We start from the raw sequence: 24,916 nt of genomic DNA on the forward strand, positions 1-24,916 counted from the left end.
CTTTGAAAATGCGCGAAAACATGCCTCGTCACCGTAATTCGTCTGACTTGCGTAAGGTTAACGATTTATTACGTCACAATCGCGGTATGTTACGTCACAACAGTGTTATATTACGCACGTTACGGGACGTTATAGCCTTGTTTTTCGCACTGTTTTATGCTAGTGAAAACCTTAACCCCATGCCCTAACCCCCAACTCCCAACCACTAACCCCCAACAAATTACGTTATCTGTAACGTATAGAAATTAAACGTAACAATACGCATTCTATGATGTAATAATCTAACCTTTGTTTAATTCATGACGGCTCGTGTGGAAAATACGGTAACGCAGCTCGATTTCGCGCATTTTCAATGTTAATTTTCGACACGAAAGCACGAGTTTTTTCAAAAAAAATAGACAGCAGGTATCAGTGAGACCTAAGGAACATTTTGAAACCAAAATTTTAGGTGGCCAGTGGCCACCAGCTAAAGGATTACCACTACAGGAACGGTAAATCTGCGATTACCTGCTGTTATAACCAAAATAAAAGCTTGAATCTATAGTGGCGAAATCGGTCTGGCCAGTGGCCACCAAGCTTTATCTAAACACACATTTAATTCACATGCTTGTTGCGTTTACGTTCGTAGAAAGTATTCGTCGTAAACGAGACAATCCTTTACTTAATGACAAACGTGAAAAAGCATACATTCAACATGTTTTAAGCACCTGCAAGCTAAATAATGAACGTGTGAGAATGCAAGCTAAATAATGAACGTGTGTGAATTGCTATTATGTCGTAATCAATTGCCAGGTCAAACAATCGTTATTATGATGCAATGAATACACGTGTGAATCCTTACTATTTCGTAACAAATACACTGCTTGGCTGAGGAAAACATCGTAAATATAAAGAAGCAATGCTTCTGGAACAGATTTAAGTTGATTTTACGGCCTAAATCGTTTAGAATGCAATGCAGGGATAAAACATTGTCTGTTTAGCAGTACCGCAGTAATATTGTTTGTTTAACTGAATTCTCATGCAGTAATAGAGAGAGTAAACCAAACTCGCGTTAGCAAAAAATAGTAACAGACTTTCCAGAGATATGCGCACCGTATTATGTTTTAAGTCTGCCTAACCGGTGTTGTAACTATAAGTGATGTAACAAAATATTGCGGCAATTAATATGAACGTGAAACAACGAACGTTTGGTTATAGTTAGTTAAAAGTTCCTGTGCGGCAAAATTTGAATACGAAAGTCGGTATTATGACGTAAATAATCAACGTGTGAATCCCTACTATGACGTAACAAACATTCTGCTTGTCTGAGTAAATCCTGCGTAAATAATGACTTTATTACGCGTCGATTAGATTAATGTTGCTACCGCGGGCAAATGCAAGTGGTGAATTAAAACTTACGGGTTGATTTACGCACATATTAATACGGCGCTTTGCAACTATTAGTTAAACATTTTCTTGCGAACACCCCCGTCAGAATAATCCTAGATCCGCCTATGAAACATGACTTTATTTTGTACAAAGTTCATTTACACCAGTTTGTCTGTTATATAGATAACAGACTTAAAAGATGAATACATTTTCTTCCAAAACTACAACTGCATGTCTACTGTTTATATATATTGTGAGAAAAAAATCAAAAATGAAATATAGCTATATAAGTAATTTAACAGTGATTCATGTCACCCCATATCATTTGTTGCAAAGAGAAAGCATTAAGCTACTTTTCCATTGCCATCAAATGTGGCTTGGGCACATCGGTAAAACTGTCATTCTCCGTAAGTAATGATCTAATGCTATCTTCTTGTATGTTTAATTGCGTCTTCTCTTTATGATACCGATGGGCCAGGAGGGCGAGTGCCAGGACAAATAGAAAACCTCCAATTGCTAGTAAAATGCAGGGAACGGCATGGACAGCTTTAATAAGCCCAAGGACCTCAGATTTAAATTGATTCGCTGTTACTCTATCTAACACTACACTTTCATTTAACCATAAAGTAGGAAGAATTACTTTGGGGAGGTTAGCCATTTTCGGAAATACTGTAGAATTTTTCATATCTACATTTAACTGCAGACGTTTCATTGCGCTAAACACTGCACCAGACATTGGTTCAATATCAAGAATTGTTTCATGTTCATTTTTGTTTGGATGCAGACCATTGACACCGTTTATGTACTTCTCAGCACCGAGATAAAAATGAGGGGAAGAAATAATAACTGGAGCACCTTGTTTGCAAGGAGCAAGGCTGAGAACTCCTGCATCAAGACAGTTGCCGGCTGGAACACAGAATCCAGCATTGTCAGGATTAGTCGTCACATTTGCAAATACTTCTGCTGGCAGGTGAAATCGCTTTGTAGCTATCGACCTAACCTCAGTATCTTTTTCAAATACAAGGTACATAGACCTACACACATCTGTGGTATAAATATATAGGCGGTCATCGTCTGTGACTTTTGGTGGCATAAATACACCATCTGTACCATTCAGCATATTTGCCTCTTTTGTTGACCAGTAGTTCAAAGATTCCATTCCATTCCAACGCTGCAGGTCGTTTGCAAGCGAGAGATCACTCCTCCCAGTGTTAGCAAGATAAATACCATCGTCTGAGTTATTAAATCCATAAAAAGCACCAAACTCTCCTGGTAGACTTACTCCAAAAACCTTTAGAAATTGGCTTGCCATTTCCAATACTGGATCAGGGTAACCAAAAAGCAGTTCTTGTGCTGAGTGTGTTACAAAAACATCACTGTCTTTAAGCAAAGTCACAAGATTTGATATAATTGTCTTTCCCCAGGACGGGAGAGTTTTAATTAATTCTTTGATGGTAAACAAAGGAATGTTCACCTGGGTGATATTAATTTTAGATGGATGGTTATAGGAACCTTCTGATACAAACACAAGTGTATGATTGTATTTGTATGCAACAGTATCGTTGGTGTAAAATGCAACATCGATTCTAGGCTGGAATAACCTGTACCTGAATGGTCCAATCTCTGTAACATCAGGTTTTCCTCCGTTAGAAACTTCTTCTGGGTTTGTTATGTTAAACAGCCAATATTCCATGTAAATTGGTGGTTTTGGGTTCATCCATTGCGAATATGCTGGCGAGTCCAAACTTAGTACAAGTTGTTTGTTCATTTCCATGTTTATGAATTTATCAGCGATATCCATTCCAAATAAAACTGCCCCACCGGCAATTAACAAAACTGCGATCAAACCAAGAGCGATATGACACGACTTGGATTTGCAACATCCTTGCTGTTTTGGAGACTGTTTTTCAGCCATTACTGATTTACTTATACAAACGTTCTACCTGTGCAATACCAAACCTTTAGAAGCAAATATCTGTGTACGAAAGCGTATAGAGTATTTTAAAATTATATATACCGCAACAGATGTACAACAGCAGGCATCAGCCACAACAATAGCACCACTAAAATCCTGCCAGAATTCTGCTAGAATTACGCTAACAGAAAAGTGACGTTGAAAGCGCAGTGTTGCCGGCAAAGTCAATAAAATATTTAGAGCAGGGTATAAATAAGAACTTATTTTTATAATTTTAAAAGATGTCCCGTCATTTTATTTGCAAAAATTTAACGAATTCTTGTAAAGTAAAAAGGGTGAAAGCAATTTTTTTAAATCGAGTCAACATTATTACCGAAAACCGCAAATTTTACCCCAAAAAGTGCTCATACTCAAATCATCCTGCTAGGAAATCTGTAACTTTTAAATGCAAAACGACAACGGATCTTGGTAAAGTGAATGTATCTCTTTGATTTAAAAAAATAAAATCGCGCCCCCTTGTAACGATTTTTTTTAAATCGAGTCAACATTATTACCGAAAACCGCGAATTTTACCCCAAAAAGTGCTCATATTCAAATCGTCCTGCTAGGAAATCTGTAACTTTTAAATGCAAAACGACAACGGATCTTGGTAAAGTGAATGTATCTTTTTGATTTAAAAAAATAAAATCGCGCCCCCATCTTAACGATTTTTTTTAAATCGAGTCAACATTATTACCGAAAACCGCGAATTTTAACCCAAAAATGGCTCATGTTCAAACCGTCCTGCTAGGAAATCTGTAACTTTTAAATGCAAAAGGACAACGGATCTTGGTAAAGTGAATGTATCTTTTTGATTTAAAAAAATAAAATCGCGCCCCCATCGTAACGATTTTTTTTAAATCGAGTCAACATTATTACCGAAAACCGCGAATTTTACCCCAAAAAGTGCTCATATTCAAATCGTCCTGCTAGGAAATCTGTAACTTTTAAATGCAAAACGACAACGGATCTTGGTAAAGTGAATGTATCTCTTTGATTTAAAAAAATAAAATCGCGCCCCCATCGTAACGATTTTTTTTAAATCGAGTCAACATTATTACCGAAAACCGCAAATTTTACCCCAAAAAGTGCTCATATTCAAATCGTCCTGCTAGGAAATCTGTAACTTTTAAATGCAAAACGACAACGGATCTTGGTAAAGTGAATGTATCTCTTTAATTTAAAAAAATAAAATCGCGCCCCCATCGTAACGATTTTTTTTAAATCGAGTCAACATTATTACCGAAAACCGCAAATTTTACTCCAAAAAGTGCTCATATTCAAATCGTCCTGCTAGGAAATCTGTAACTTTTAAATGCAAAACGACAACGGATCTTGGTAAAGTGAATGTATCTCTTTGATTTAAAAAAATAAAATCGCGCCCCCATCGTAACGATTTTTTTTAAATCGAGTCAACATTATTACCGAAAACCGCGAATTTTGCTTTTGCATTTAAAAGTTACAGATTTCCTAGCAGGACGGTTTGAACATGAGCACTTTTTGGGTTAAAATTCGCGGTTTTCGGTAATAATGTTGACTCGGTTTAAAAAAAATCGTTACGATGGGGGCGCGATTTTATTTTTTTAAATCAAAGAGATACATTCACTTTACCAAGATCCGTTGTCGTTTTGCATTTAAAAGTTACAGATTTCCTAGCAGGACGATTTGAATATGAGCACTTTTTGGAGTAAAATTTGCGGTTTTCGGTAATAATGTTGACTCGATTTAAAAAAAATCGTTACGATGGGGGCGCGATTTTATTTTTTTAAATCAAAGAGATACATTCACTTTACCAAGATCCGTTGTCGTTTTGCATTTAAAAGTTACAGATTTCCTAGCAGGACGATTTGAATATGAGCACTTTTTGGGGTAAAATTTGCGGTTTTCGGTAATAATGTTGACTCGATTTAAAAAAATCGTTACGATGGGGGCGCGATTTTATTTTTTTAAATCAAAGAGATACATTCACTTTACCAAGATCCGTTGTCGTTTTGCATTTAAAAGTTACAGATTTCCTAGCAGGACGATTTGAATATGAGCACTTTTTGGGGTAAAATTCGCGGTTTTCGGTAATAATGTTGACTCGATTTAAAAAAAATCGTTACGATGGGGGCGCGATTTTATTTTTTTAAATCAAAAAGATACATTCACTTTACCAAGATCCGTTGTCCTTTTGCATTTAAAAGTTACAGATTTCCTAGCAGGACGATTTGAATATGAGCACTTTTTGGGTTAAAATTCGCGGTTTTCGGTAATAATGTTGACTCGATTTAAAAAAAATCGTTACGATGGGGGCGCGATTTTATTTTTTTAAATCAAAGAGATACATTCACTTTACCAAGATCCGTTGTCGTTTTGCATTTAAAAGTTACAGATTTCCTAGCAGGACGATTTGAATATGAGCACTTTTTGGGGTAAAATTTGCGGTTTTCGGTAATAATGTTGACTCGATTTAAAAAAAAATCGTTACGATGGGGGCGCGATTTTATTTTTTTAAATCAAAGAGATACATTCACTTTACCAAGATCCGTTGTCCTTTTGCATTTAAAAGTTACAGAATTCCTAGCAGGACGGTTTGAACATGACCACTTTTTGGGTTAAAATTCGCGGTTTTCGGTAATAATGTTGACTCGATTTAAAAAAATCGTTACAATGGGGGCGCGATTTTATTTTTTTAAATCAGAGAGATACATTCACTCTACTAGAATCCGTTGTCGTTTTGCATTTAAAAGTTACAGATTTCTTAGCGGGATCATCTAAAGTTAAACATTAACACATTTCCGGTATTTTCTACCCTGCGTTTTTATTGTTATTTTTTCGGCAACACTGTTTTTGTAAAAATTTGATTTTTGTCAAAATGACGGTTTAGTGCTTCAGCAGAATTCTGCCAGGATTTTAGTGGTACAATAGCAACGTGAGTACGCAACTAAGTTTTTTTTTTCTACGAATATCACGACCATTTTTGATCTCCTTTGGGATCACGATCCTAAATTTTATAAAATTGATAATTTTGTAAATTTAAAAGCTCTTTTTATACCATGTCTTCCTTAACCCTTAACCTATAATACAGTCTGGAACCTTGATTATATTGTAATTTTTAAATTTTGTGGTAGAGTAGTTTGTAGACGCTTATTATATTGGCGCCTTACAGCTCAACAGCTTGTACTTGTATTGCATGGAACAAAAATGGAGAATGGAGAGAGTATAAAACGAAAAAGGGAGATGTTAAAGAAAAAAGCAATAACACAGCTGTCAGCATAAAGCCATAAATGAAAAAAGGCGAAGTAAACAATACACGTGACACGTGGGTAAATAAATAAATACTTCTACAGCAATCAGTGAGAGGGAATATTTAGACCTTATGCCAGCAGCATATATTCTAGTAATCTAGTATTGCTTTATCTTTATCACAAACTCAGTAAACATGGGCTGCATTTGCTGTGGTGAGCGAATGTCCACATGGTATTATGCATTGATTCTTATGGGATGTTACGGTGTCGGAGAACTTGGGCATTTTATTATTGGGATTATTTCAAAACCTATCTCACAAGAACTGCAATTTGGAGAAAAGGGCTGTGTGACAAATATTTCAATAATTGAGCAAAACGTTGCTAAACAAAACAAATGTAGTCAACAAAATTTTGATTTGTAAGTATAAATATATTTTATTGACTGCCTCTTCATACCTGGTCTTTTGAAGGTTTTAAACTAAAGCATTTGTCAACTCCAGTTGGTATATGGCCTACTTATTAACAAGATATTCAAAACATAGTGTATACTTTATGGCCCCCCAATTTTGTCGCAATTAGCCATTGAGTACCACATGTTTGAAGTAATGTTTTGTAAGTAGTTCTGTTTATATGCGTATTTTCCATTTACAGGTGTGAAAAAGTTTACTATGAGAACCAGACATACTGCAGATGGGATTATACAGGATCTGGGATTGAATACCAAATATTAGCTGGTCCTTCATTTATTGCTATTTTTACCGTCATGGGTATTATGATTGGGGTGTTGGGTGATAAATACAACAGGTAGTTGGTATGAATAACGTACTACATAAAATGATTGTAACTAAAGTATTAAATGTATTGCAGAGTAAGATTGTTAACTGGGTGTATACTTGTATATTCAACAATGGCATTACTCAGTGGTTTCAGCACAACATATTGGCAACTTATCATTTTTCGACTTGGATTTGCAGCAGGGTAAGCACTTAGGCAGAACAACTCCAATTTAAAATTGATTTGATTGGTATTTTACAAATTCTTCTCTCTTTTCCTAATTCTACAGGGAAGCTGGATGTGCTCCATTATCAGCAAGTATCATTGCTGATAAGTTCAGTAAAAGCAGCAGAGCTCTTGCAATGAGTGTGTTTAACTGGGGAATATATCTTGGTTATGGTTCAGCGTTTGCAGTTGGAAACTATGTCACAGAAGCTAATATAATGGGAAAGGTATGTATGTAAACTGTTAAGGGCTATATATCAAAAATTCACAAAGGTTAAAACATTAAAAAAATATGTATATATTACAATTGCTATGTTGCAAGGGTGAGGTCAAATTCAAACATTTAAAACTATGCACATGTATATATTACAGTGGCTTTCTATTCTGTAGGGCAAGGTTTAATGGCTTGCTACTGGAAAACTTAGGATTTTGTCTCTTTCCTGGTTTTACACTCGACTTATTTTCTTTATATACCACAAATTTTTATTTATCTTTGTGAAAATGATGGAGAACATCATATTATTACAACAACAAAGAGAAGGGAATCATCAGCAAAATATTACAACAATTTATTTTTTAAATTGTCTGGATATATATATATATACGAATGAATGAATGTAACTTACTTTATCCTCGCGTTGCCGAAAACCAACAGTCGTTATAACACGGGTTTAACACCTTGTGCCAGCTTACGAGTTACCATGTATGTGGGTAATTATTTTTTTGGGATTTTTTTTATTTTTTTATATATTGCTGTTAATTTGGACAACCCATTAGTGACCACTGGGTTGAAGCAATTGCTGTTAAGTGTCTTGTCCAAGGACACATACGCCCACAATGGTAGCAGCGACGAGCCTTGAACCCATTACCTCTGCGCTACAGGCAGATGCCCTAACCACTACGCCACGGCGCCGGTCAGGCGGTCAATATATATAATGTAACATAAACTTGCATACATAGGGTTGGAGATGGTCATATTATCTGACAGCAATACCAGGATTCATAATGATGGTTATTGTTTTCATAACCATTCGAGAACCAAATCGAAAAGTAATTGGAAAAGAGAAGGCAATTAATGATAAAAGTGAAATGAAGGAAAAAAAAGATTCAACTGAAGTTTTCATAGAAAAGAATAATAAAATCAACACAAGTAATAATTAAATTCTGAATATCAGTTTCATTATCTTATTTTTTTTCTCACTTCTTTAGATGTTGGTATTTTATCAAAATTGTGGAAAACTTTAAAGTTATTCATTTCCCAACCTACAATACTTATGTTGCTTCTTGCTGCAGCAGTCAGACATACAGGTAATATTGCTAAATTCAACAGGAATAAGTTATGAATGTATAAACATATGAATTAACTTGCTTTATTCTCGTGTGGCCTGAAAACGACAGTCGTTGCAACACGGGTGTTCCTTTTCATACACTTCGTGCCAACTTATGAGTAACCATGTATGTTACTTTGTGGGTGAATATTTTCTAATTTTTTTATGTATGGCTGATAATATGAACAATTCATTAGTAACTACTGGGTTGGAGCCAGTGTTATTCTATTGTTTATAAACAACTAAAAAACTAACTCTGTATTTCTTTAATTTGCAGCAAGTTTCTGTTGGGCTTACAACACCCAGTTATATTTCAATCATTACTTTCCCAACACAAATGTTGGTATATGGATGACCTTATGTTCTATAGTAGGGGGAAGTATTGGTATTGCATCTGGGGGTCTCATTTCTGATCTTGTTGTGTCACGTTATGGTAAGCTTCTAGTAATTATATATATATATTTTCTGTTTGTTTTGTCAAAAAAACAAGAGTGTTAGTGAATTTTTTTGTATTTGCAATGTATTTGTACTAAAACTTTTGAAGTTTCAATTTTTGCCCTAAAAAACGTAGTACACTATTGTTTAAACTATGCATTTCTATTAAACATTCTAAACAATGTATCTATATTTCCATTTATTGTAAATACTCAGGCATCAGTACAAGGTTATGGGTGCTGGTTGTCAGCCAAGGAATTGCTGCACCACTTGCTGCTATGGTGCTCTACCTTGAACCACCTTATTGTTTTATTGCATTACTATCTGCATATATATTTGGTAAGCTATTTTGTTGTGATTTTTCTATCTTATTTTTATTTAAAATAACTTGCAGGAATTGTAACTGTAAGCATACCATGTTTTATTTAATCATGTTCATTATTTTACTATTATGATCGCAAAAAAAATTAGTTCAGACCTAAAAAGTTTTTTTAATAGTCTGAAAATTTGGATTTATAAACTTCATTTTTTTTTGCAGCTGAGATGTGGTATGGTGTTGCTGTGACAGTTATAGTTGAATTGGTACCTGTTAAAATCCGTTCTACAGCTGTTGGTATGTATGGATTTGTTTTGGGAAACGTAGGTGGAAATCTACCTGTCATAGTCACCAAGCTGAAACATATCAATTCTGGTGGACTTAGATTTGCTCTCTACATCATGTACCCAGGAGGATATTTGTTAAGTAAGAAATGTATATAGTTGATATTCAAATATTACATAGACAAATAAAGTTTCGGAACAATTTGTTCTTTTTTATTCTTTAAGGGTGAGGTCCTTGTCAAGGACCTGGGATTTAGGCCAGGTTTGGCCATTTCATAACATAATTTGTTAATGTTTCTATCAGTTGGCATTACATACTACATAATATTGCAAAGGTAATATGTTCAGGGTTTAAGCAAAAGTTTTACACTTAATACAGATATAGTAGGATGGGAAAAGAAAAGATGGGACATCTTAGGCACATAATACCCAAATTTCCTGGTCGTGTTTGAAACAACTAACAACAGTCTATGAGAGTCATGAGGTTACGGTTTAATAATTCTTTGAAATTCTACGTTTACTACCAAATGGGATGAGAAAATAGATTGAAAAGGTGTCCCATCTCCCCCACCCTACTATGTACAGAACAAACAAATGTGCATGTAAATCAATTAGACAACTACGTTTTAATCTTTGTCTTTTCAGGCTCTTTGTTGTTTCTCGCAACACAACTACTTGTCATGAAAGAAAATAGAAAAGAAACCCCACAATTAAAAGAAGAAAAAATTGAATTAGAACAATTAAAGTCACCTTAACCAATATGGAATTCAGCATATAAGATGTAATTTTTAATTTATATATTTTAGGTGCAATGTTTTAATACTTATTATGCTTACCTCATTTTAATTGTTCGTTGCCTTTTTATGCATAATTATCATTGCTTGCCAAGTAAAAATGTGTCTGCTAAAGAAATATAGCACAGAATTCTACAATTTTTGATGGTATATTTGCATACTAAGAACACCTAAAAATGCATGAGAATAAATAGCAACAATATGCCGTTTTGAATGATAACCTAAACAACTAATTCATTTGATATCACATTGTAAAGCACAGTAATGTTATTGCACAGTAGTGATAACATTTGAAATTCCTCATACCATCTGTGATTTAGTTTTCATTTCAGCCTAATTGGCACCGCAAGAAAATAAAGTGAAATGACAAAAAGCTGTAGTAAAACTGCATACCATATAAATTTTTTATATTTTTTACATTTATACACATAGTAGCTATACTATTTGTGCAGAATAAGATACTAAACAGCAGTATAACGACCCATATAACGAAGGCAAAATCCACGTGGTGCTTTATCAGAATTCATAAATGAAGGATTTTGCATTTGTTCAATTAAATCAACTATCTGGTTAGCCGTTGTGGTTTCATTGTCTGTAGTACCCGTTTCTAAACGTTCTAACTTTCCTGGTACATTGTGCTGGTTGTTAGTTGGTGCGTGGTGTATTGGTGGTAATGAAGCATCTTCTGGTAATATATCAGGTCTTGAGATATGTTGTTGTTTCATTTCTTCATCTTCCAGCATATCTGGCCAGTCAACAAGAGTTGGTTTATATGGAGAACCTGGAGATAAAAGAACTGGTTAAAACCATTACAATGTGAATAGCTTTAACCTAGAAAAAGAATTACTGGTTTAAAACCACAAAAAGTGGGATAGTTTTAACCTGGAGATTAAACAAATTGTTCAAAACCACTACGGTGTGTATAACTTGAAGATAAATGAACTGGTTCAAAACCATTACAATGTGCATAGCTTTAACTTGGAGATAAAACTGGTTATGCCTCTTGTTCAAGTTAAGTACAAGTACACCTGGTAAAATATTTGTTTACTGCAATTACAACACAGTCATAGAATTTGTTTTTACCAAAAATTCTTACTATTGCTGTCTTGTCTTGAAAAAGTAAATTGACCAAGACATTTTAATTGACCAAGACATTTTTTAATAATTATAACAAATTAACAATCCATTTTTGTTAATTAGATGCCAATATAAGTAACATACCAACAATACTATAAAACTTTGCATCAAAGGCATTTGGTTTGACTTAAAATATTGAACAAGCAAACTGACCATCTAATGTAGTAACATCAGCATCAGATGAGTTGTGTATATTACCACGATTAGGTGTGGAAGTTAAGTTTGTTTTCAAACTTCCTCGAGCATTTAATAAAGAAAGAACCAATGACTGTAATTTCTCCAACTTTTTCTGCAGAAAACAAAAAATAATGACTAATTTTTCCGGGGAAAACATTTCTTTAACTTTTTCCGCACGAAATGTTAAAATAAAGACTAATTTTTCTTAAGAAAACCAAACAAAAAAGTGTTGTTTAAGCAAGATTACATTTTTTTTTGATTTTATTAAATTACTTTAAAAATAAGCAACTGTATTTCATTCTTTTTACCTGAGTTCTCTTTTAGTAAATATGAAATAGAAAATATAATACACAAAGCATAATTTTTTCACAGCCAAAAGGAAAGAAAGAAGAATATTTGTTGTACCTGCATGGCCTCTCGTTCATGTGCCATAGATGAAACATATTCATCTTTTTCGTTGTGACGTTGTTTTAATATTTGACGCTGGTTGTGATACAAAGTGATGTATTCACCTGACATAGAAATTACATGAATTAAAATATTTCCCACATATATTGATATATATATATATATATGATTCTGTTGAGTAATATGGAACACCTTTAGCACATAATATCCTGATTGGTTTTAAACAATTAACAACTTTCTATGAAAGTTCTAAGGTTACGGTTTTATAAGATATGAATTTTATTTATTTACTACTAAATGCGACGAGAAAATGGTTTGAATAGGTGTCCCATCTTCTCCTTATCCTATTTTTTTTTAAACTTAAAATTTTTAAATATTTAAATAAACTAACCAATAGTGTCACATTCATTCTGTAGTTGAAGATTAATATGTTCGAGATCCTCCACTCTACTCTCAGCTTCAACCTTTCCTTTCATAACAGAAGCAAATCGATCCTAAACAAAAATAGCAATAACTAGTATTTAGGTAAAAAATATTCTTACAGATAATAACAAACTTTTTTGAAGGCTTGGTAAAAAAAACTTTAAAACAAACACAAAAAGCAATAATTTGTACTCAGGGCCTAAATGTATTAAAACAATACTTAAAAAATACAAATAATAACGATCTTTCTAAAAACAACCTTCACAAAGGTAATCTTAAAAAAATCAAAAGAAACATTCTTTAAAAGCTCATGCTTGGTTAAAACTTAAAAACAACTAAAAATAGCAATAATTAGTACTCAAGATCTAAATATATTTTTAAAAATCCTTAACAAATAATAAAACTTTTTAAAAATAAATCTTTCTAAAAATGATCTTGAAAAATTTAAAAAACAAATTTGTTTTTGAAAAGCTCATGGTAAAAAAAATAAATAGGAATATTATATATATTAACCTGAAGTAGTGACATGTTCCGTGCCAACTCCTCATACTTCGGATTGACACTTGTAGCACTTGTAGTTGACGACTTCTCTTCTTTAAGCTGTTCAAGTTTGTTCACGAGTTTCAAATGTTCCGACTTATGTTCTTCGATTTGATTGGCCAAAAAGTCACGCTCCGCTAATACTTGTGGCAAGCTCATTACACCACCCTGTGGAATATCCTGAAAAACATAGATATAACAGAAACTATACACAAAAGAACTTTTCATAATAATTCTACCCGATATTTTATTTAAACCATTTTGTCCAATTTTTGAAGTTTGAAAATCCATGATAAGATATTATTACAATGTAAAGGTTGCAAAAGCCTAGTTTAAAATTTAAAAAAAAGTTACTTTTACAAAAAAAAAACATTTATAATATACATACAATCAGGTTTTATTAAAATTAGAAAATTATTAAAAAAAGGTGCAAAACGGATGGGCAAAAGTGCATTTCACAATCATAGCTTACAAAACCCTTACTTGCTCATTCGTTTTATTGCTTAATGATGTTTCCAGTGCTGCGTTATCATTTTGTTGTTGCAGATCAACAACTTTAGATTTCAACTCATCATTTTGCTCTCTATCAAGTATATAATGTAAACATAACGTACTTAAAGTCTATACTATTTTAACATGAAATCATTTTCATAAATAAAAACTAAAAATAATTTTTTCTCCTCGATTACGGTAGCGAGGATTAAGAAATATTTTAAATGAAAGACAGAATATAGTCTGCGTAAGGACCCATACAATGGGGGCTAATATTAATAGGTAATATTGTGAAAAGAGCATTTGTGCACAATTCACAAAATAAAATCTCCTTAATTTTTTCTCTTAAAGCCTTCTATTATGGCCTGGCAAAATAAAACAGAAAATTGTATTTTCTATTTAAAGAGTCCTTCATTCTTGCTAAAAAAACTACCATGTCTAAGGGTAAAAAAATTGACTACCTTGATTCTGTACAATTCTGTAGCACAAACAATAAATAAAAGTCAATAAATACAATAAATACAAAATATTTTACCTTAACAAAGTGATGGTTTCATTACAAGTTAAAACTTCCTCTCTCAAACTTAAATTGACATCAGTTGTACTTTGTTGCTTTAATTGTAGCTGTTGTTGCGTTTGTTGAAATAAGTTTTGTAACTGGGCATGTTCAGCTTGTATTGCGGATAACTTGAGAAAAATAGTAAAATACGTTACTTTAAAATGTTAGCTTTAAACTGGTATTAACTTGTTAAAGAAACCTAACTGCAAAATCTAAAATTTGTTGAGCATTTAGTTGTAATAAAAAAAGTGGAATACATACGCTAAAAAGTTGCTATAGCAAACAGTGAGAACTTTACTATCCAAAAATGATCCTCTGAAATAAAAAATTTAACGCCATGAACTTTCACCATATGCCAAACTTAACATTGGTTTCAGTGGGATCCACATAACGTTATGTAAAAAAAAAATCAATCATCTTAAAATTATTTTTTGACTGGTAGCTATACATACAATGGGAGATTACAAACTATTTTAGCATTTTAAAAAGTTTAACAAACCTTCTGTTCAAGCACTCCAACATAAGGTTTATATTTTCCTATTTCTTCATTCATTTCCTTTTCTTTATACTCATATGTTGAAAGTCGACTGGCTAGCTCCATTTTATCATTGGTCTATAGAGAGAAATTAGAATATCGATAAACAGGTTATAGGCTCAAGGCTCATCGCTACTACCACTGTAGGCATATGTGTTCTTGGGAATAACACTTAACGCAATTGCTATAACCGAGTGGTTACTTATTGGCCATCTAAATTATCAGCCATACATTTAATAAAACACAAGGTTATACACATAGTAATTTGTAAGCCAGCACAAACCCAATAAAAGGCTACTCTGGAAGCTTGATAAATATTTTAAGTTAGTTTGCAGGACATTTTAAACCCAGATTCCAAAAAAATCAATTGTCTTGTTAATGATATTTGAAAGTTATGCTCTCAGAAATAGCCATACCTAAGTATTTCACATAAACTTACAAGTTTTACAAATGTTTCATGCATTTCTTCCAACTGATGTTTTAGATTCTTATTTTGCGTCAACGCCCTGGATATTGTCATTTTATCACTGTGCGCTTGCTCCAACAATCTCTCATGTTCTTCATTGGATGTTTTCGTATCATTTGAATCTTGCGTGAGCTCATTCACTCGTTGTTCTAACTCCTCATTCAATCTAAAGTTACAAAGATTTATAAATACTGCAGTTGTTTTAGAGATTTAAAACTGAACCCTAATTTAAAAGTTTTAATTTCACATAATCGTAATTTTCCTATCTAGCATAGAATAGCGAAAAAAAGCACACTCTGTAATTTTTTGCAAATACAAATCAATATAAATATATATAATAATGCAGTGACAATAGCAGTGCATGGGTGCCAATTCAATTTAGCCTATACAGTCTTATAGAATAAATGGACACCCTAATTTTAAAGAGATATTTTGGATGTATGCAACAATTTCATTGGTATTTGGTTGTGCAAAATTCTATTGTATGTCTGACTACCAAACTTTTAAACACTCTGCTACTTCGCTAATGCCCCATAAATAAGTAGCCTATGCGTTTTAAATTTAAACTTTCAGGTTCAAATCCACACAACACACAACACCATCCCCTTACCTTGCTAGTTGTTCATTGTTTCTAAACTGTGCATTAAGTTTCGAGTTAAGATCTTCATTTTCTTTATTAATTTGATCAATATTATCTTCCAGAAGTTGAATCTTTGATGTCATCTCTCCAGCTAACTCACTCTTCTATGTGAAGTAATTCGGAAAAGTTAAACACAAATAATAGGCATAATAAGATATCAGTTGTAATTGATAATATTGTATTTTATAAGATATTTATTATTTACTTCAATAAGATTTTTATGTTTATCATGAGTCATGACCTCTATGTGAACTCCTTTAAGTAAATTGTTTTATTGATAATGTTTTCTTCAATCTTTATGTTTAATGTTATGCTTGAGTGATTAAAATGGTGCTGTGCTTCTGAAAATTTTTTGTGAGGTCAAATATTGAGCAAATAACTTGAAATATACATAACTTAATAGAAATTTTAGCAACGACATTTAAAATTTTAACGGACAAAAGGCTTTGTAAACCTACAGTTTTAGTAGCACACTCAACCAAATGAAATAGTAACCCACACACTCTTAGGTGCAAGGAGGTTAAAAAGCAATAACAATAGAACAGTATATTCAATTTTTCTTAAAATAGCAAGTTAAAAAGAATTCTAAATTCCAATCAGCAAAAATCCAATGGTAATACCACAAAATAAACACCACCTAGTAAAATCACAGATTCATATAAAAAAATTAAAACCAAAAAATCAAGATAACTAAATCAGCACCTCAACAAAATCTTGTTCATAACCAAGTTCTTGGTTTGCTTCTTTTAAATCTTTGATGACCAATTTTAACTTTTCTTGTTCATTCAACATTTCCTCTTTTTCGTTACGAAGCAAATCAATCTGGATTAATTTAAACTTAAATATATTTTGACATGCTAAATTAAAACCACATAAAGATATAATACACCACAGCCCAGTATGATAATATCTAAAGAAAGTTTAAGTTTATTTACTAACATGCAAAAAAAGTTACTGATACGCAAATATAGGGCAACACACATAGGTTAAATTTAACACTATAGAACAGTATATTGAGCCCTTTCCCTTGTAACCTAAAGGTACAGGGATCAAGACTCAATGCTGCTTCCATTCTGGCATTTATGTATCTAGACAATAGACTTAATATGCATTGCTTTAACCCGGTGGTCACTAATAGGCTGTCCAAATTTTTAACCAGGTGCAAATCGTAAAACAAGATAAAAAAATAAATAAATAAAAAACTAAACGATTTAACGTAAAAAAGGAGATAAAGAAAATAAGCAAAAATAGGCCATCACCATGTATTGTCTGTGAGAATCAGCCATGTTGTGTTTTATATTATTTATAAAAGTTTAATTCACCTCATCAGTAAGTTGATCCACTTGTTTATGTTTCTGTTTGTTCACCTCTTCATACTGCCTTGATAATTGCTCCCTTTCCCTTGTTAGATGTTCAAATGATTGCTGATACTGTGAAAAAAATGTAATAAAAACAATGTGGTGTAATGACCCAGATGGAGTTCCGAATTTATTTCCAGAGCATGTGTTTTTAGTTTTCACCAAAACAGAATCAACATTTATTGACTTTTAGTTCCAATTTCTATTCTTAAATGGTCATTGGGCTTTTTTATATGGCAGACTGTATAATTTTTGGGGGACATTTTTTTTAAAGTTATAAATATATAATTTATTACAAATAGTTATTCTAACTTATTTTTTGTATTTTCCTTTTGGACAGGCGTTGTAAGTTAGGTACTAGGCAATACAATAGTTATATCTTATATGTTAAGCACTGCTAAATACAAGCAAATTTACACAATGTAAAATAAAACCATCATGCTCGGTAATTCGCAAACAAATGTCCCCTTGCTACATATAGTACCGTGGGGTAAGATGTATTCCATATTTCCTCAACATGTTTTAAACAAATTACAACCCCCATTAAGAGTCGCAAGACTACATCTACAACTATACAATTCTGTAAACATTATTTCTTTACTCTCAGACTAAAAGGAAAATAGAATGATGGCCCATCATATTCCACCCTACTATATTCAAATACAAAATAAAACTTTAATGACCCTTTTATGTTGGTTTAATAAGCACATACAAACAATAATAATATTTAATTGAACCCCGGCAGGGCACCAGATCACATAAGAGACATCATGCTTAATAAGATAACATCTTTACCTCAGTTAACTTTTGTGCGAGTGAATCTCTTTCTTCCTGCATTTCGGTTAGCTGTTGCTGTGTCTGTTGATCACTAGAGGGACTGGAGAGCTAGGGAAAAATAACGAAAATAAAAAACTTTTTAATGATAACAAGAATTTGTACAAACCTGCTGTAAAAGAACTTCTGCCATGGAAAGTTTTTCATTTAAATCTGAGAGTTCGTTGTTCAATTCATGGCATTCACTTTCCTGTAGAATGGGATAAAACAATATATAGGCAAGAACATTAGTTAATTAGACCAATGCATAATTTTAAAAGGGCTACTAAGTCTGTTACGACATAGTACCAATTCACATGTTGGTATTTGGGACATACCATAGGTTAAATAACAGTTGGATTGTTGCAACAAAGCAGCAATTGATGCGCCAATGATTGCCAGAATAGTTGTTTAATGCATTAAACGTGATATGAATAAAAGACTGACTGGGAATATTTACTTTTTTATGCTAAGGAAGGCTATGTTGCGCACTTAATTATTGTTTACTGTTAGCTTAACAAATTATTACCCTGACAATGTGATAAACACAAAATATATGAAAAGCATAACCAATGTGCTGACATGTTTATTAAACCATTGGTTGCTTAAAAAAGTTAAAAACTTTGTTGTATCAGTAAACGATCCTGCAGTGCTTTTTGAGAATGGCTGTGGTGTTTGAAGAAAAGTGGAGATAGTACCTCTGAGCCACATGTCCTATCATTAAAGCTCTGCTCCCTTGTTTGATACATGCATTCATGTTGTTTCTAACTTTCTACTTCTTATTTTGTAAGATAGTATGGGATTCAGCTTATTCAAAACGAATATGTTTGTTTAACAGCAACTTCTAAAAACTACATTATTTTGTGCTATAGCCTATAGTCAAAATCATAACAAAATTTCAGTGAAAAAGTGGACATACCTTGACTGCAAGCTTCTGTGTGAGTTCACTCGCATGCATCTTGTGTTCCTCTTTTATTTTGTTTATTTTATTGACAGATATTTGAAGCTCTTCTCTTTCCTTCTCTATGTCAGCTTTAGTCTGCATAACATTAACAGAATAAGGAAAATGTAATTAAACATGAACAAGTAAGCCTACCATTCTACATTATAATTTGTATTCTACATAGATATTTTTTATGAAATATTTATGAAAGTTTACCATTCATGTGTTTTTACCATAAGTTTTGAGAATCAGGTGTTTACTGTTTGGTTTATTGATATTTAATTTAGTGTCAGGTTTTGTTAAATTTTGTAGCCTGCTTTATAAACTTTAACAATCTTTCAACAGCAGTAAACCAGTTTTGTGCTATCCATTGACATTATGTTAAAAAAAACTTTGAAAAAACGTGCAAATAAATAAAAAGTAAAAAATTAAAAAAAAAAAAAAAAATCGGACATGCAAACCAAGAAATTAAAAAAAATTCAAGAAACAACTAACACAATGGTATTAACTATTAACACACCGTCTGGAGAAGACTGATGGCGCCATCTTTTGTTCTCATTTCAAGATCATTAGATTGTAGTTTCCTTTTTGATTCTTGGAGTTGTTCACTAAGTCTCTGATGAGAGTTCCTATGATGTGCGGATGACTGTTGAGCTTCATGTACCTGATGCTGCAGCTCCTGCTTCTCTGCTACAAGAATCCCGATCGTTTGCATTTGAACCTAAGAAAAAGGTACATGGATCAAGACAGACTCAATGCTGCTCCCTTTGCTTGCATTTATATCTCTAAACAATAGACTTAACATTCAATGCTTTAACCAAGTGGTCACTAATGGGTCATCCACGCTGTCAGTCATTAGCAAAATAAAATAATTTGGTAACCCTACGGTAGGGAAAAATGCAGCAGAAGATAAAACAACAGAAATAGGGATTGTAGTGGCAGTGGGTGAATTCAGACCTAAATCTAATGTTCCATCACCATAGAACTTCACTACCTAACTGTATAGAATTTTCAGAAAACTACAAAACATGTTGACCTTTGTTACTTAATAAAATAAAATATAGTTGAATAAATGAATGTAACTTACTTTATCCTCGCGTGGCTGGAAAACGACAGTCGTTATAACAAGGGTTTAACACCTCGTGCCAGCTTACAAGTGACTATGTCTGTTACTTTGTGGGTGATTATTTTTTTTCATTTTTTCTATTATTTACGTATGGCTGATAACTTGGACAACCCATTAGCGACCACTGGGTTGAAGAAATTGCCGTTAACTGTCTTGCCCAAAGACACATTCGCCCACAATGGTAGCAGCGTCGAGCCTTAGACCGATTACCTCTGGGTTAAAGGCAGGCGTGCTAACCACTATGCCACGGATATTATTATTAATGTACCTGTATTTGCTGGCGTAGGGAACTCTCCTCTTTTACACTACGTGCATGAAGCTGGTGTTCTTCCTAAAAAAAAAACACATCCAAAATTTTAAACTATTGATAATCCTTGAAACACATTTTGTAATTTACCTTTTCCAGTTTGACTTGCATTTCATGCATCTGATGATTCAGTTGATTAACTTGTAAAAGCAGTTGTTGCTTATGTTGGGTAAGCTCACATATTTGTTTGGACAACTCCTGGTTTCGATTCTGATGCAAAAAGACACACACATATATGTACATAGTATATATATAGGCCTATACAAAATATTGTACATTATTATTATTATTTTACATTAAAAAATACATTTTGTTACTTGAATAAAAGCAGGGTTGGTAAAAAATAAAGATTGATACAATGTTAAGATTTTTTATCACAAAATACTACTAGTTGTAATTGAACTGGCAGTAAGAGGTTTCATCCTCACAAAAGCGAATATCTAAACAAAATCTATCTACAGTTCTCCTGGACAGAACGTTATTTCATTTGTATGGCAGATTTTCAAACTATGTTACTCAGACTCTTATGATATTAGCATATTGGATAAGCAGATTATGCAGCATGAAAAACCCTAATCCCTTTCCCCAGAACTAGTAAGGTACAAGGTTCAAATTAGCAGATCGCATTTTACTAATTAAAAAGTGAGTTTTACATTCATTTTGTTGTGACTTGTTTTGTAATTCTTGTCTAAATTGCTACACAAGATGTAATAAAACACAGTTAAACTAACCAATCATAACATTAAACTTGCATTCCAAATCATAGAAAGATAAATTGCTATCGTAACATAAAAAATGATACAATACATTTACTTATGCTAATTTGAACACTAAGTATGTTACAGAAATAATAACAAATTGGACCCTATTATTTAAAAAGTTAAAATATAACTTGGTACGTACAGTAAGGACTGAAACTATGGAGTCATCTTTTTTCACATCATTACTTGATACAGATTGTGCTTCAGCAGCAAGTTCGTTTAGTTTGTTTGATATTTGAATCAAGCTTTCAGTAGTTGCCAAGTCACTTCTATAAATACATTAATTAAATTAGGTTGGATATTGGATATAATTGTCAATTGAACTGTGCAATATTAACAGACTGTGAAACTTCCAACTGTATAAATAAATAAACAAATTTCCCATGTTTATCACCAATTCACCACAAGGCAGTTATAATAACAACAGTTAATATAAGATATAGTAACAACTAATAATCGGTAATATAAAAAACCTATTTCAAATAATTTTTTTAACCATTGTTTTGTATGGGTGATAATTCAAAAAGGCCATTAATGACCACTAAATTTGACTAATGACTATTCAATTGTCTTGTGCCACAAAACTGGTGAAGTTAATAATGAATACTCTTAGTAATACACCACCTGTTACTTTCTGGGTTTCCATTGTAAATGGAGGTGTTAACACTGGGTGAAAGTGGCTGTTTTTCTTCATAGGGACTTTCATTTACCTGTAGGTAAAATAAAGTAATTTAAAGTTGAACCACATAGACAACGCAGTATTTAGAAGTCTACAGAAAACTCCCAGTAATCTAACCTTTAGGAAAATACACTGTTTAAAAAACGTCATAGACCCTCACAATACGGATTACTAGTATGGCTGTTATAAAGCTATTAATGGCAATTGACAAATGAGATGACCTTTCTGCTCTTCCTTGCCATTTACATACCACTGACTTTTTAGGCAGATTTAAACAACATAAACAAAACATACCATGACTTGGAAAAATATACAAAATATTTAGTTAAACCTTACCACGGTAGTAACATTCTCTTCTACAGTTTGCTGTGAGTCTCCATTTGTATAAATGTCAGAATTGGTATCACCAATACTATTATTAGAGTTATTTTGCTGGATACTGTTCAGGGCATTTACTTCTTCTTGCAATGATAAATGTTCCCCATGTATTACAACATTTTCATTGTCAGTATACTTTGTTTGACTTGAGTTTTTAGTATCTGTACAATCAGATATGCGGCTTGTATCCAAAGGTTTTTCATTATGTGTTGTAATATCCTGTTGGTAGGACACCGGTGTAACTATATCTTCACTTGCAACTGAAGACGCATCATCAGAAACCTAAAAATACATTTTAAATATTAAACAGCTTACCTGCTTTTGACCGAAGTACAAAAATAAAACAAAAGTCCAACAAACAAGTTAAACCTTTAAATAAGTATATCTATATTTAGTTTCATGACATAACTTTGCCTTGCCATAATAAGTACCTATAACATTTGGCTAAAAAAATTATATTATCATATATTATACACCCTTTCACAAAGTTAGTAACAAGTAACATGCTATTTAATGCTTTCAGTTTTATGTTTAACATATGTGTATAAACACCATAATGTATTAGCATTCGTTGAAGACTTACAAGAGAAGGCAAAGCAGTATTTGGTTGGTTTTCATCTGTTGATGGTACTGCTGCCTTTTTGGCTTTATGTTTCTTTTGTTTAAACTGCCTGAGCTGTAAAAATACATGTATTAGTGTGCTACAACACGTGACAATTGTTTTTATATGTACAGTGCAAAACATGCATAAAAACTTAAATTTAAAACAGAAACTATAGCAATAACGATTCATGCTCTACTTATACAATGAAAAATAACAGTGAAGAATCCTCCCCCACCTTGTTTGCTAACCACTAACTCTTAACTACTAACCCCTATATAACCAATAACCCCTAAGTACTACTAACCACTTAACCAGTAACCCCTATAACCACTAACCCCATAACCATCAACCCCTATAACCACCAACGTCTAAAATACAAATGTAAATTATACGACCGCTCATAGTGACAGTATGCAACAACAACAAAAAAACAATTTATGTACTTTTCGTTTTGCCGCGGCAATCTTTTCTTCCCGTTGGGTGTCCATTATGTTAATATTACCTCCAAAACTTGACGAAAGTGGAAGAAACTAACAGCTCACAAAACACTGCAGTATACCAATACAGACTGCGCTATAGTCGTATATATAATTGTAATGAACAAACAGAAGGGCGACACCAGGCAGAATAGAGACGTGGCGAAAAAGTATCGCGTATTTAGGGTAGTGTGTTTGATTTTGATAACCCTTTTAGATTCACAGATAAACAAGCTGGAAATGATTGTCGCAATAGATACGTTTATATACTTACTATGTTGAATTTGTTAGATACGCATGTCTCCATGGCGTTCTTTATAACCTCTAACATTTTTTGTTCGGCAAGTAGCCTCAGAATAAAAGAGTGTAAAATTTTCTTGATAAAAACTGTGTTCTTTCACTACCTGTTGAGTACCTCATATTAAAAAATAAAAAGCCATTCTCTGTTTAAAATGCCATTTATCTGTACAATTAAAACTTTGTCTTTTAAATCGCAAGTAATATTAGTCGTTGCGAACCTGTGTGGTTAAAGCAATTAAAAGTCATAAATTCTTAATAAAGCTATTTCCCCGCGTTTTTATTTCTAAAAATAGTTTTGGCAATACTTTAACCAGTAACTAGACGACTCATGATCACGGTAGTTTGCACGTATTTTCTCAGCAATAACTGGTGATTTCAGATACGTATACACACTACAGTTCATAAATAAACTTAATGTCGGACTAATTCAACATGATAAGCTATTTCTTTCAGTTAGAGGCATATTCGCGCCGGTTACACCATATATTAGCTTTGGTTATACACTAAGATATATTTGCTTTGAAATCAGTTGTTTTGTTATATATAGTACAGTGGAGGAAGATGGGACACTTTGTCAGACGAGGCTTTTTATTTTTCTTTTTAGGAAGCCCCATTTAATGATAATAAATCAGAAAAATATTTATTTGTCAAAATTAACAATGATTTTAAACTGTCCCGTCTTACCCTATGTGTTTTCTAATTTATAAAATTACACTTGTTGATTTTTCATATATTTTGATTTTGGGAATAATGGACAACATGTGTTTAAGTGTCCCATCTTCTCCCACACTACTATATGTAACATGTTAAAACTATAGCAGTAGGGCAAGAAAAAGAATGTTTAAACTTGAGTTTTATAGTGTGTAGCATTATTTCGTATTATTTACGTGAAATGGTAATAATAAATTCTCTTACTAATCTAAATTAACACTGATTTTAAACTGTCTCGTCTTACCCTTTTTCGACTTATAAAATACCCCTGTTGTGCGAATCGTTAAATAACTCATTGCGTGTTTTAATATAATTTTTTGAATTGTTGTCAAATAATAAAGGAAAGATAGTACCTTTTCGTGGTATTACCCAAAA

General features: G+C 32.7%; 3 protein-coding genes across 6 annotated transcripts; 1 reads left to right on the plus strand and 2 right to left on the minus strand.

Annotated features, from left to right (window-relative positions):
- Positions 1 to 1,492: 1,492 nt before the first annotated feature.
- On the minus strand, positions 1,493 to 3,413 carry LOC149730835 (lysosome membrane protein 2-like). Its single transcript, XM_089885551.1, has one exon. The coding sequence runs from the start codon at positions 3,281 to 3,283 to the stop codon at positions 1,718 to 1,720; it is 1,566 nt and encodes a 521-aa protein (XP_089741677.1). The 5' UTR covers positions 3,284 to 3,413; the 3' UTR covers positions 1,493 to 1,717.
- A 3,184-nt stretch (positions 3,414 to 6,597) lies between these two features.
- On the plus strand, positions 6,598 to 11,081 carry LOC149730836 (uncharacterized). Of its 3 annotated transcripts, none has more exons than XM_089885565.1 (10): positions 6,598 to 6,970; positions 7,204 to 7,356; positions 7,420 to 7,530; positions 7,616 to 7,778; positions 8,512 to 8,701; positions 8,761 to 8,859; positions 9,157 to 9,312; positions 9,531 to 9,653; positions 9,853 to 10,056; positions 10,560 to 11,081. In XM_089885565.1, exons 1-10 carry the CDS (start codon positions 6,747 to 6,749, stop codon positions 10,667 to 10,669), a joined length of 1,533 nt encoding a protein of 510 aa, XP_089741691.1. In that variant the 5' UTR covers positions 6,598 to 6,746; the 3' UTR covers positions 10,670 to 11,081. The 3 variants fall into 3 exon arrangements, with proteins under 3 accessions (XP_089741691.1, XP_089741692.1, XP_089741693.1); XM_089885566.1 differs by lacking the exon at positions 10,560 to 11,081 and adding an exon at positions 10,294 to 10,480; XM_089885567.1 differs by lacking the exon at positions 8,761 to 8,859.
- On the minus strand, positions 10,839 to 23,659 carry LOC149730837 (golgin subfamily A member 2-like). Of its 2 annotated transcripts, none has more exons than XM_089885564.1 (23): positions 23,498 to 23,659; positions 23,034 to 23,126; positions 22,409 to 22,732; positions 22,018 to 22,103; positions 21,536 to 21,659; positions 20,723 to 20,842; positions 20,594 to 20,656; positions 19,720 to 19,920; positions 19,176 to 19,295; positions 18,387 to 18,467; positions 18,239 to 18,328; positions 17,408 to 17,515; positions 16,788 to 16,907; positions 16,056 to 16,189; positions 15,419 to 15,611; positions 14,944 to 15,057; positions 14,421 to 14,572; positions 13,877 to 13,976; positions 13,367 to 13,573; positions 12,822 to 12,924; positions 12,428 to 12,534; positions 11,999 to 12,134; positions 10,839 to 11,489 (listed from the first exon to the last, which is right to left on the minus strand). In XM_089885564.1, exons 1-23 carry the CDS (start codon positions 23,540 to 23,542, stop codon positions 11,170 to 11,172), a joined length of 3,141 nt encoding a protein of 1,046 aa, XP_089741690.1. In that variant the 5' UTR covers positions 23,543 to 23,659; the 3' UTR covers positions 10,839 to 11,169. The 2 variants fall into 2 exon arrangements, with proteins under 2 accessions (XP_089741690.1, XP_089741689.1); XM_089885563.1 differs by having other exon boundaries at positions 21,536 to 21,662.
- Positions 23,660 to 24,916: the final 1,257 nt, after the last annotated feature.

This window comes from Ciona robusta, chromosome 9, assembly GCF_009617815.1.
Source record: "Ciona robusta chromosome 9, ASM961781v2".
Lineage (NCBI taxonomy): Eukaryota > Metazoa > Chordata > Ascidiacea > Phlebobranchia > Cionidae > Ciona > Ciona robusta.

Bases quoted from the DNA above. Each gene is read 5' to 3' on its own strand.
- LOC149730835 (XM_089885551.1), bottom strand. From the start codon at position 3,283: ATGGCTGAAAAACAGTCTCCAAAACAGCAAGGATGTTGCAAATCCAAG.
- LOC149730836 (XM_089885565.1), top strand. From the start codon at position 6,747: ATGGGCTGCATTTGCTGTGGTGAGCGAATGTCCACATGGTATTATGCA. The intron at 6,971-7,203 runs GTAAGTATAAAT...TTCCATTTACAG, and splicing joins AGTCAACAAAATTTTGATTT to GTGTGAAAAAGTTTACTATG. The intron at 8,860-9,156 runs GTAATATTGCTA...TTTAATTTGCAG, and splicing joins TGCAGCAGTCAGACATACAG to CAAGTTTCTGTTGGGCTTAC.
- LOC149730837 (XM_089885563.1), bottom strand. From the start codon at position 23,542: ATGGACACCCAACGGGAAGAAAAGATTGCCGCGGCAAAACGAAAA. The intron at 15,612-16,055 runs GTAAGGGGATGG...TTGTAACTTTAG, and splicing joins AACAATGAACAACTAGCAAG to ATTGAATGAGGAGTTAGAAC. The intron at 12,135-12,427 runs GTACAACAAATA...TGTTTTCTGCAG, and splicing joins ATGAACGAGAGGCCATGCAG to AAAAAGTTGGAGAAATTACA.